At 43.2% G+C, this 12,591-nt stretch overlaps 1 protein-coding gene across 5 annotated transcripts in view; it reads left to right on the top strand.

The window, feature by feature from the left end:
* The window catches only part of EYA2 (EYA transcriptional coactivator and phosphatase 2), a 131,343-nt gene that overhangs the window by 47,080 nt on the left and 71,672 nt on the right, over positions 1 to 12,591 (top strand). For all 5 annotated transcript variants that reach the window (XM_083508121.1, XM_083508120.1, XM_083508118.1 and 2 more), the window contains exons 2-4: positions 71 to 189; positions 6,123 to 6,171; positions 7,057 to 7,199. In XM_083508121.1, the coding sequence (XP_083364247.1) occupies positions 81 to 189; positions 6,123 to 6,171; positions 7,057 to 7,199 (301 nt within the window). In that variant the 5' untranslated portion in view covers positions 71 to 80. The remainder of the gene's footprint in view (positions 1 to 70; positions 190 to 6,122; positions 6,172 to 7,056; positions 7,200 to 12,591) is intronic.

Raw genomic sequence — 12,591 nt, 5'->3', positions numbered from 1 at the left:
ATCATTAGCGAGCATGCATAATTAATGAATAAATTATCTGAGTTTTCCCCCACCCTTTGTTTTCCTCCAGGTATAAGGAAATGCTAGATCTAGTGACATCACCCAGCTTGACTGTAAATAGAGAACACCCTGACATTCTGAAGCTTAACCTTTCTAACACTTATGCCACGGTTCCAGATGACATAGAAGGTAAGCTGACAGTTCTTGTTCATGGTTTATTAACTTTAGACGCCTAGCCATGGGTGTTTGTGTAGAGTAGGGGGGTGGAACCAGGGCAAACAGACATATGGCCTTGGCTTGTATGAATCAGGGCTTGGACTTTTGCCCTTAAATGCATCAGTCCAAACCTACTGGATTTCATATTGATTGCATTGGCAGTGATTTCAGTTTTGTGATTCCTTTTTGGATGGGGAAGATGTTCGGACGGAGCTGCAGCTTAATGATGGGATGTAAGATTTGCATGCATACGAGGCTCCAGGTTCAATTTTCTCTTCTTTCCCATAGCATTTCCTTTTAAAATACAAGGAAGGGAAGGAAATCAACCCAGGTACTGCAGTGGTGCTAACATTCGGGGTTGACAACAGTGCGCCAAGGTGAACCATTGGTCCAATAAGGGTTATTTTCAATGTTGCTTTTGTTTCCTTGTACCTTTGGAAGCACTTAGAGGAAGCAGCAGTGTCAAAATAGTCAGCGTGGATGTGAGCAATTGATAGACCAGCTTCAAAGTGCTTTCCTGGTTGCACATGCTAGGTGTGGGTCTGACTATTTTGATACTACCCTGGCTTGTGGCCGTTTTCTCCTATCTGACCTACTTGCATCTTTAATGACAGGATTGCCACCTAGATTCTTTTATATTTTCTAATTGAACTTAGAAAGGAAATGGGCTTGAAGAGTGTATTTTGCTCACCTTGGTCCTAATCTTTCCGATTTGGGCCTTGGGCTTTATAAGGTAAAGGACCCCTGGATGATGCGGGTGGCACTGTGGGTTAAACCACAGAGCCTAGGACTTGCTGATCAGAAGGTCAGCGGTTTGAATCCCCATGACAGGGTGAGCTCCCATTGTTCGGTCCCTGCTCCTGCCAACCTGGCAGTTTGAAATCACAAAGTGCAAGTAGATAAATAGGTACCACTCCGGTGGTAAGGTAAACGGCGTTTCTGTGTGCTGCTTTGGTTCTCCAGAAGCGGCTTAGTCATGCTGGCCACATGACCCGGAAGCTGTACACCCGCTCCCTCGGCCAATAAAGCGAGATGAGCACCACAACCCCAGAGTCGGCCACGACTGAACCTAATGGTCAGGGGTCCCTTTACCTTTAAAGGACCCCTGGATGGTTAAGTCCAGTCAAAGGTAACTATGGGTGTGGCGCTCATCTCGCTTTCAGGCTGAGGGAGCCAGCATTTGTCCACAGACAGCTTTCCGGGTCATGTGGCCAGAATGACTAAATCGCTACTGGTGCAACCGAACACTGTGATGGAAGCCAGAGCGCATGGACACATTGTTTACCTTCCCACCACAGTGGTACCTATTTATCTACTTGCACTGGCATGCTTTCAAACTACTAGGATTGGCAGGAGCTGGGACAGAGCAACGGGAGCTCACCCCGTTGCAGAGATTCGAACCACCGACCTTGCGATTGACAAGCCGAAGATGCTCAGTGGTTTAGACCACAGCGCCACCCGCTCCAAATGTCCCTGTTTACAAGGAATGGTTCCGATTTTGCAGTTCTGTTTCTCCTGGTAATACACAGGTCCTAACTTTTATTTTGGGGACACGTTAGCATGCCTTTTTGGAAAAGGCATGTTGACCTCCATGCACAATGATGTAGTGGTTCCTCAGTTTTAGTTCCCTTACTGCAGGTCTCTAAATGTTAAATCTCAGTGTGTTGCACATGCATGCAAAGACAGATGCGCCTAAACACAAAATCTGAGTGCACTGCTTCATTGCTATCCACACCTTCCTCTTCTTTCTAGCTTGGTAAAACGTCGATGAAAGCGTTTCAGTTTTCATCGGTCCTGTTGTGTGGAGCTGGATCCATTGTTGGCTTAAACATCCCTATACCTGCTTGCTGCTGCCTTTCTCGCCGTGTGGAATTCGGGGGTGGGGAACGCACAAGTCGTGCGTCTTTCGAGTGGTCCCCTGCTTTTCATCCGTGAAGTGTTGGAGGGTGTGCTGCTGTCGCTGCTTTGGTGTTTTAAAGATCGAAAAGCAGATGCTGACACTGTTATCATTGCAGAATGCTTATTCCCCACCCCCACCCCTCTCACACACTGTCAAATCTGTGGTCTGAAGTTTCCAACTTGGCAGGTACTAAGGGGTGCATTCTTTTGGTAGTTGAGGTTAGGGGATGGAAAATTATCTGCCTTTCCCAATTCCCATCTTCTCCCTTCACTTGGACAGTATGAAGAAGAAGGGGGGGCGGGGAGAGAATGTTTAAATCTGTTTTTAAAATTATTGGCGGATGATGCCGCTGAACTAGTTTTCGCTAGTACAATTCCAGCTATTGTTTGCTGCGGCCCGGCCTCAGCAATCTTCCTGTTGGAGCGCGGCTGGCAGAAGGCACTAGCTTATTAACTGTAGCGATTAACCCTTCGCTCGCAGCATCTTTCTTGGGGCTTCTGGGACGCTTAGCAGGCAGGCTCTTGGAGGTGGCAGAGGCAAACCTTGCCAGATGCTAGGATGTGAGCTGGAGAAGCTGTACCTCCCAGCAGGACCCCATGGGTTGTCTGAGGGTCAAACTACACCAGTTGCATTTAATGCATAGCCTGGGGGTGTTATGTTTGCTTTTTTGTCTTACTCAGAGGTTAGTGTAGAGCCCCAAACTGGTGTAGAACCAGGAAATGGAACATTTTAATCTTTCTTCCCACCTACCTCTGCCTTTCACTGTTCCAGTCCACAGTTGTGTGGACCAGGAAAGCAAAGGTATACCCACTCCCACCCCCACCCCCGCCATTGTAGTCCCCAGTACCCAAACCTGATGCCATCCATGCACTGGGGCGGAATTTCTGAAGTGGGGCAGCTTGCTATATTTGTGTAGGTTCCCCATGTGGTTTTAGAACTCTGCATGATCAGGGTTCTAAATCGTGCAGGCAGCCTATGCAGACCCAGACCCTCAGAGACACAACAGGGGTGTGTGGCAGCAATCACAGACCTATTCTCCCCCCTAATAAAGAAAAACAACCTTGCAGAGTTTTAATTGCATGAGGTATTGAACTGCTAAACAGTGCTATGGAGTAAAAAAAAAAATTAACTTTTAAGAAATGTTTTGTTGAAATTAAAATAGCTGAAAGGGAGTATGAATAAATAAAAGACGGATATGGCAACAACAACAAAAATCAGAGGCTGATCAGGTATAAAAAGATGAAGCAATTGTCAACTTAAATAACATTGAAAATTGATCCATGCTAATGCTAAATGGATCAGTAAATTGGCTAAAACATTTACAATTTAAATCCACAGATTTAGTAAGATTGTAAGCTTTTATTTTTATTTCGTATTCCGGGCTTTATCTTACTGGTTTTCCATAGGAAACATTTTTTAAAATTTTTTTTTACTATACTTCTTGGTTGTTAAGGGGGTGTATCTCTTATCGGTTACTGAAGTTGTGTTTTTCTTTTATAATTAATAAAGTTAAACAAAAGGTGAGCGCAGAGAATAGAGAGCGAATAAAGCAATAGCCTATTCATGACATTGGATTCTGTATTGTGTAAATCAAACACAGGGGTGTGCACACAAGCCCTAGCCTCAATTTCCCCATTCACAACAGCTCCACTCCTGCCTATCTGATATTAATGCCTGAAAAAGGTTTCAAAGTACGATGAGGTTAATGTGCTGGGAACCCTAATAAGGCATTTGGAATCTTCTCTCAGACCTTTCCTCTCAATATATTAAGGCCTGAAGTTGAGCTTGCACATGTGGGGCTGTTGGGTCGGTGCTTGTATCCATGTCCCTGACCCCTCCCCTCTTTAAGCCCACATGCCCCCACCTTGAGTGCCTGAAGAGGACTAATGGAAATGAGAGAGATGTGAAATTTTAGTATATTCTGGTCATTCAGTCCAGGAATTTTGCTCTCACACTGAGAAATGAAAGGCTAACTGATAACTGATGGATTTCTATAGGTGGGGCTCTGTTTAATTCCACGTAATGATAAAAAGACATTAAAGCATCAGAGGCGAATGAAATCATACTCAGAGAATAATTTTCAAGTGAGAGTGAGCAAAGTATACAGAAACCTTCTGCAGAAACATGCGCCATATATTTTGGAAATGTTCTCGCAGGCTTTACAGAATAACAATATTACGTGAGCCCATAGGATTCTTTCTTTATATTTTCAATGTATTTGCATATTTCATTAAATAAAACATGCCGGAGATGTATAATTCACTATCTTATGAATTGCTGAATAAACTGAAGGTTGTCTCATCTTAGACGACTTCCTAATGAGGACAATCCTCTTCTGGCTATGGGGGCACATCCTGCTCAGTCGTTGTTCACTTGCCCCCCATGCTATTGAGAGCACAGTAATGTGTACATATTTTTCCTTTAATGTGTGCAAGAAGGTGCAGAACCTTCTGTTTTCAGATATGTTACAATGCTGTGTTCCACATAACACCTTCTGGGAATGACTCTGTTTGATGGGGGTTCTCTGGACCTCACACAGCGTGGGAATGTCTTCCCCTCCTAAGGCTGTTTTGGTGTTCAGTTCCACCATGCGATTAGAATTGCGCAAACATCTACAACCGTTCATTGCGCGGAGTTCCACATTGCACCAAGGACTTTCACAGGTACAGTAGGCTCCCTCCCCACTGCCAGTGTTCTTCCTCCAACATGTATTGGGTGGTGGAACTGACAACACGATGAAGGGGGCTCAGCTGTCACATTCCCACTCTCTCCTCACGCAAGGCAAAGAATGCAAAAATTGATTTCTGGCCTTGACTGACACTTCGTAAGACTCCTGCCCCCATGCAGTAGCTTGCAGTATTGTATTTTTATATTGTGAACCGTCCTGAGCTCTACAGGCATTGGGCACATTATAATTGTTATTTTTATTGTTTCATTGTTAAAACCGTGTTTATGGAAGACAATCTTACTTGGCTACGGGTGATCGCCAAAGAAGAGAAGAAGACACATTTTTAATAATAATAATAATAATAATAATAATAATAGATTGCTATGGATCCAGTATTAGGTGGTGCTGTTGCTCATGGTGAAAGTATCTAGATATTAAAGGAATATATTGTAAGTAAGTAAATAAATAAATAAATAAATAAATAAATAAATAATACCCCCGCCCATCTGGCTGGGTTTCCTTAGCTTCTAGCCCTTACATTGCATAGTAAAGATGCAAATCAATGTGGCAATGGATGCTAAAGGCGAGAAACCAAAAATCAATCTGAACAAATGCATCCTAATAAATATATTTGGCTTTTGAACTACAAATACTAATAGTCATGAGTACAGTTGCTGGAGAGGGGTGGTATGGCCATACCAGTCCCCCATGAGTTGTAAAATAGGTTAACTAGGGGTTCTGAGGTTTCCCTTGCGAGATTCTTTGTGGTCCTTGGATGAAGGTCATCGGACACCAGTGACCCAGTGAAGTTCTGCTTCCCTTGAAAATGCTTCTTTGTTATCCTGGCACTTTCTCCTTTCTGGTTTTGCTAAATGGCTTGCCAAATGTTTCTTTTCTATCAGTGTGTCACCTTCTTGAGAGGAGCATGGACCCAAGATATGCTTCACCTTCCTCCTCGCTTTTGGTACTTCCTTTATTTCAGGACCAATCATCCAGAATTTGAAGTCTTTCATGCGTTGCACTGCTTTTGTGGCATAGGCTGCTGAAGTCACTCCACATGAAAATAACTCAGGTCAATGTAGCTTTCTTCCCTTCCCTTCTAACCACAATTTAGAGTCCCCACTCCCTGAGCCCACACAGTGCATGAAGCACAGTGATATATATCCACAGATATCTGCTCTTCATGGATTTGATGTAGACTGTAGTCAATGAAAATTTATGCCACTTGTTTATAATGTGCTGCAAGACTCTCTTTTGTTTTAGCTGCTGCAGACTAAGGTGGCTGTTCCACTGGAAAGTATAGTTGATGTTATTTATTGTGTTACTTTTCTTTTGTAGGCAACTCCAAAGCTGCGCCTCAGCGTTCTCTGCACCTCTACACTACAAAGTAAGAGTGCCTGACTGAATCTGTGATTGCTATCAAAATAAGTGTATTATTTCTAGGGTTTTCACCAAGAACAAGAACTCTTAGGCTGTAATCTTAAGCTTACCTTGAAGTAAGTCCAACTGAACTCAGCAGGACTTGCTTCTGAGTAGACATTCCTAGGTTTGTGTTGCTAGTTGATTACAGCACAACCCTAACCATGTTTACTCAAAAGTAAGCTCTATTTAATTCAGTGGGGCTTGCTCCCAGGTAAGTGAGGTTAGGCTTGCAGCTTTAAACGTGTGTACAAATCTGCATAGTAACTCTGAAGAATAATACTTCTGTATTTCAATATTGCCGGCACATTACAGCCAAAGCCAGATTAGAAGCAACATTCCCCTTTCTTCTCGTTCACATAGAAGAGAATTCCTCTAAATTGATGCTCCTGTGTTACTCAGCAGTCATGATGTTCGCATGAAAGCCTAGGGGTGTGCTTGGAAGCCCAATTTGTGGTTTAAAATCCAAACCATGGTTAGCAGTCACAAACCATGGTTTTGCATGATGTCTGAGCTAAGCTGTTTTTAGTGTTACAATAACAATTGCGTCAAATTTTGGAAAAAGCAAGCATGAACGTGTCCTGCAAAAAAGCAGGGTTGCATTATATCATAACTATTTAGCTCAGTACAGTCTTATACTGACTAAAACAGTTCCCCTGTGGTTTCAGGCAAGGGGGACACACCCCATAGGCTTGCTGCAGTTCCTTTGATTGTTCAGAAAGGAGTGATTTGAAATAATCATCTAAAAGCATGCTTTAGCAGAATACTATATATAAATTTTCAAGTCAACTAGAAGTTAACTGTCGAAGTCATCCATGGTTTGTCCTAATTTTTCCCTCTTTCTTTTGAATAGGCATTATCCCCATATAGTAACAGTCCCATCTTTTCCAACGATGGCCACATATGGACAGACTCAGTATAGTGCAGGAATCCAGCAAACCTCTGGTTATACTGCATATCCGCCGCCTGGCCAACCTTATGGAATACCTTCCTACAGTGAGTAGTGTGCTAGCTGTTTCATTTTTATATTCAGTAATAAGAAACTACAGTACATGTTGTGTAGAGCTGGGTTGGAAACCTAATGGGAGTTGTGGCTGGCTAGATGTTAGTCAGCACCACTGTGTGTTCCTCACCTCTGGTTTATAGGCCCTTGCTTCATTTTACAAATGTCCGGACAACAACTGTAATTTTTCAAGAGTATCAGCAGCTGTTAGGGTGGCTGTTTCATTGGTTGAAGTTCATAAGCCTTTCTCTGTCATTCAGTAGAGCAGAGAAACACAACCCATGCACTCAGCCACTGTGCATTCAGCTGTACAGTGGTACCTCGGGTTAAGTACTTAATTCATTTCAGAGGTTCATTCTTAACCTGAAACTGTTCTTAACCTGAAGCACCACTTTAGCTAATGGGACCTCCTGCTGCTGCCACGCCACCAGAGCATGATTTCTGTTCTCATTCTGAAGCAAAGTTCTTAACCTGAGGTAATATTTCTGGGTTAACGGAGTCTGTAACCTGAAGCGTATGTAACCCAAGGTACCACTGTACTGTACCTTGTGTGTGCATGCATGAACACTAGTCGCATTGCCAGAGGGTGCTGTGAGTGACGTTTGAAGCATGGCCATTGTTTAGATCCCTTTCCCCTTTCACTGAATGCATGGGTCAGATCATCTGAAAAGAGACACAGAACAAACAGTGGGTCATAGTATCATGGTATAAGGACTAGGAGTAGAAAAATCAAAATGCAGGGTGCCATCAGTTACTGCTATTAAGCTGAAGAGGGAAGCAGACAGTATCTTCTGACTTTGTCAACACATATGCTCTGAAGCTGTGGAGAGGGTGGTCGATCATGAGGTTCCAGCTTATTTAAGGAAGACGTTCTTGTATGTTAAGAGGGGGGTAGGGTTAGACAAATTGGTCCTCATTCCCTGTTAAGTAGTGGTATGGGATACTGGTGGCATGGAATATTTGTAATCTGAGTTACTGGGGGACGTATTCCGAGCATAATTCAAAGTGTTGGTGCTGACCTACAAAGCCCTAAACGGCCTTGGTCCAGTATACCTGAAGGAGCGCCTCCACCCCCATCATTCTACCTGGACACTGAGGTCCAGCTCCAACGGCCTTCTGGCAGTTCCCTCACTGCGAGAAGCCAAGTTACAGGTAACCAGGCAGAAGGCCTTCTCGGTAGTGGCACCCACCCTGTGGAACGCCCTCCCACCAGATATCAAAGAGAAGAACAACTACCAGACTTTTAGAAGACATCTGAAGGCAGCCCAGTTTAGGGAAGTTTTTAATGTTTTAATGTATTTTAATATTTTGTTGGATACCGCCCAGAGTGGCTGGGGAAACCCAGCCAGATGGGCGGGGTATAAATAAATTATTATTATTATTATTTGTTAGTAGTTGGCTAGCCAACAGATCTGTGCCTGGTATGGGACAGCTGCATATTCCTGCATTGCAGAGGGTTGGGCTGGATGATCACCCAAGGTCCCTTTCAACTTACAATTATATGATTCTATATAGAGATTCTATATAAAGCACAGCAAACTCTAGTCTAGATGATGGCACTACTTATATTTTACATACGCATGCGGTGTGCATTTTCAGACATACACTGTAGCAAAATTAATAGAGAGCAGATGTTTGTTTTGAGACCCTGCCTTGCTGTTTTCAGCAGCTGAGAGCCTGTGCGCTCACAGCATAGAACGGCCACGCTTCATCCTGTACAAACAGAGATCGTGTTAGATGTATTTGGAAGGCTGAGATCTCCTTTTGTTTTCTCAGTGGAACTTCCCGTTCGTGGAGTAATGTGCATGATTTTTTCAGCGTGTAAAGGGCATAGTGTGGGGGGTTAAAACAAAATCACAGAAACGGCCAAAAAGCTGGAATGTGCAATGCACTGCATGATAAAATAACTTTGGGTGTAGTAGAATTAGTACTTGCAGTAGCAGTTCAGAAGAGTGGAAATGGAAGACAAAACACTGAATCAGCATCTGAAACACTTCTTGTAGACTTTTGCTGTTTGTTGTCATAGCTGGAAGTAGCATTTGCATGATCTGATCCAAGCACACAAACTTTGAATAGATCAGAACTTGGCTGGTACTGAATAACTGGAGATTACCATGCAGGAGAACTGGTGCGATACCTGAGCAACCAGCGGACTCAGGATGAGAATTCTGGGTCATAATGCATTATGCAGCCTAACAGTGGGAAAGAACCAAAGGGGGCGAGATGAGTATTATTATTACTATTTAGTAAATTTATGCAGGCAACTCCCAATTTACGCAGGGGTTACGTTTCAAGGCACCACACGTATTAGTGAAACACCATTGGGGAAAAGCTTCAAGCACACCGTTCTGTCCCTGCCCTGACCATTTCTGTGACGTTTTGGGGTCACTCCCTGGTTTGGTGCAATGCGCTCATTCGCAGTCATGCACATATCGGACACGCCTAAAATAGTCGCTGCCTGTATTACAAGCTTCATCTACAGGTGGTTTTTACAACATAAAAACACAAGATGCATGACATAATAATAAAAACAATACAGTGGTACCTTGGGTTAAGTACTTAATTCGTTCTGGAGGTCCATTCTTAACCTGAAACTGTTCTTAACCTGAAGCACCACTTTAGCTAATGGGGCGTCCCGCTGCCGCTCTGCCGGAGCACAATTTCTGTTCTCATCCTGAAGCAAAGTTCTTAACCTGAGGTACTATTTCTGGGTTAGCAGAGTCTGTAACCTGAAGCGTCTGTAACCTGAAGCGTGTGTAACCCGAGGTACCACTGTAAATGAGTACATGGGAAGACTAGCACACACACATGCGATAATAACAGGCAGGGTTGCTGCGTGCTCACTGGGTGCTGGGGGTTAAAGCTGGACAACATGCTTCGCTTAACCCATGAAAGGCACCTGAGCTTTACTTACTTAGAAGCTCAAAAGACTTGGACCCCACTTGGACCATCTCCAAACTGCGGTGCCTCTGGTACACACAATCTTCTACTTGTCTCTTTTGACTGTGAGAGGAAGAGAGGCAAAAGCTTCTGCTTTCACTTTTTATAGTTTTTTTTAAGCAAATACATCATCCTTTGTTTTCCTCTGTGTACAGTCTCACTGTTTCCAACTTAGATGTTTTTATTAGATAATATTTTGGTATTTTGAAATAGCCGAATCACGATTTTAATATTTTGGTTAACTTTAAACTAAAGAGAGTTGGAATAAAACAGTGTTCCTAGGGGGAAATCGTACTTCAGTCAAAAGTGAACACAAAGGCTTTTGACTTCTTGAATGGAGGAAGGAAGAGAAGGGGAGGTGGTGTACATAACCCTGAGGCTTACTGCTGCTCATTTGTGATCGGTCGAAACCATGGTTTAGAAGAACGTTTGAACGAAGTGCGCTTTTATTTACGGCTTCACCAGAAAGATACTTATTTTTTCCTTATTGGGAACTGCCGCCAGAATCAGGTCTAAAAAAAACACATGAACCCGACATATTGCGTGTGAGCCAAGCAAATTCCATTTACTATGTACATAGAATCACAGAATTGCAGAATTGGAAGGGACCCAGAAGAATCGTCTAGTCCAACTCTCCTGCAATGCAGGACTATGCAGGGATTGAACCTGCAACCTTGGCATTATCAGCACCATGCTCTAACCAACTAAACTATCCAGGCTCCATTGGACTACGTTAAGTCATAAGAACATAAGAAGGGTCTGCTGAATGAGGCCAATGGCCCATCTAGCTTTCACAGTGGCTAACCAGATGTCAGTGGGAAGCCTGCAAACAGGACTTGAGCACAAGAGCATTTTCCTCTCCTTTGGTTTCCAGCAACTGGTACCAAGTATTACGCATAGGTCCCAGATATCTGAATTCAGATTTAACTTCTGAGGCAAATTCCCTGCGTGGCTTTCGCAGGACAGGTTCTGTAGGGCATCGTGGGAAGCAGTAACTCATTCAGAAATTCAAAATGTATTATATATTCTAGGCCCCTGAACCTCTCTCTGTTGCTTTTGAAAGCGTAAGAGTGCTTTCATGAATGATGTAAGGAATGGATTTCGTTCCTGATGCATCTTGAATGGGATGCGGAATGCAGGAGTCATTCCATGTCTCTTCTGATAAGGGTGATCTGTACGTTCTACTTATTAACAACAACAGCAAAAATTAAAGTCTAGTTCTTTTGGGTATTGTTTGTAAGAAGGCCATCGCAATCCACATCAGATAACAGAAACTTAATCTTTGAGGCTTGTTTTTGCAAGTCTTTCTCGGAGTCTTAATTGCTTTATCATCCATTGCATCTCACGACTTAAAGAATGTTTGGGGTAAATGTCAATTTTCTATCACCATCCCTTACTTTAAAAAAATAAAAATGCCTGATTTGCTGGATGAACAAGTATATTGAATGGATTTCCATAAAACTAGGATGTGAACATCTCCAGGCATAGAGACCTGCCTTTATAACACTAAACTCTAACAAGGCAAGCAGAGAAATCTTTAGGTTTGGTTTCCTAGATCTCGTTTATGTGTTGTATCAGCTGGTTAGAAGCCAAGACAAATGCTGAACAGTTGCCATTGTTAACAGCAGGTGAAAACCAGGCCATTGGCTACTGGCTGCGGTCTTCAGGGCATACATGAGTCAGCCCCACATGCTGTTTATAAATCCTGCAGATTACCTATTTTGCATCTTCCGAACAATGGTCTCCCCTCTTCCCCCCCTCCCCCTCCTCCCCAGGCTGGCTAGTTCTGCATGTGATACTCTAGATTTTGAAAAATCCCACCTGGCAGTCAACCAAGAACAATGAAGTACTATTGTTTTTCTGGCTCGAAAATAAAACTATCCCAAGTTCGTAGACAAAACGGAGAAGTACGTGGAAATTAATTTGGTGCCAAGTTATTTCTCTGTCTGACAACAGACTTCCCGAATAAGCATGTCACTGAAGATTAACCGTGGCCAGGGCTGCAACGGGTTGAGTGTTTGCATGCGTGTTGCTGATTGTAATCAGAATACAAATGTCACGAGAAGCCGTTTCTCTGCGTGTGTACCCATGAAAGCTAAAGTCGGACAGCAGCAATGGAGCCTGAGATAATAGCATATAATCACTCCTAGCTGCCCAAACAAATTGGCTTGCTTTTGGCATAGGGCAGGGGTGTCAAACTCAAATGCATCGGGGGCCGGCCACATCAGCAGTTTGGTCACCCTCAAAGGGCCGGTTGCATCTGTAGGACTATGTGTCCACTCTTTATTATCATAAATTATTGTCACTGCATTCATTTACCGGTATTACTGTTTTTTGTAATAATGTAGACAGTCCAGAAGGATGTTATGGTCGATTGTATCAAAGGCCGCTGAAAGATCCAGCAGAACTAGGAAATAAAGTTGTTACAAAGAATGAGCCCTAATG

This window comes from Podarcis liolepis, assembly GCF_965112155.1.
Source record: "Podarcis liolepis genome assembly, chromosome: 6".
NCBI lineage: Eukaryota > Metazoa > Chordata > Lepidosauria > Squamata > Lacertidae > Podarcis > Podarcis liolepis.
This window is presented reverse-complemented; position numbering and strand designations above follow the sequence as displayed.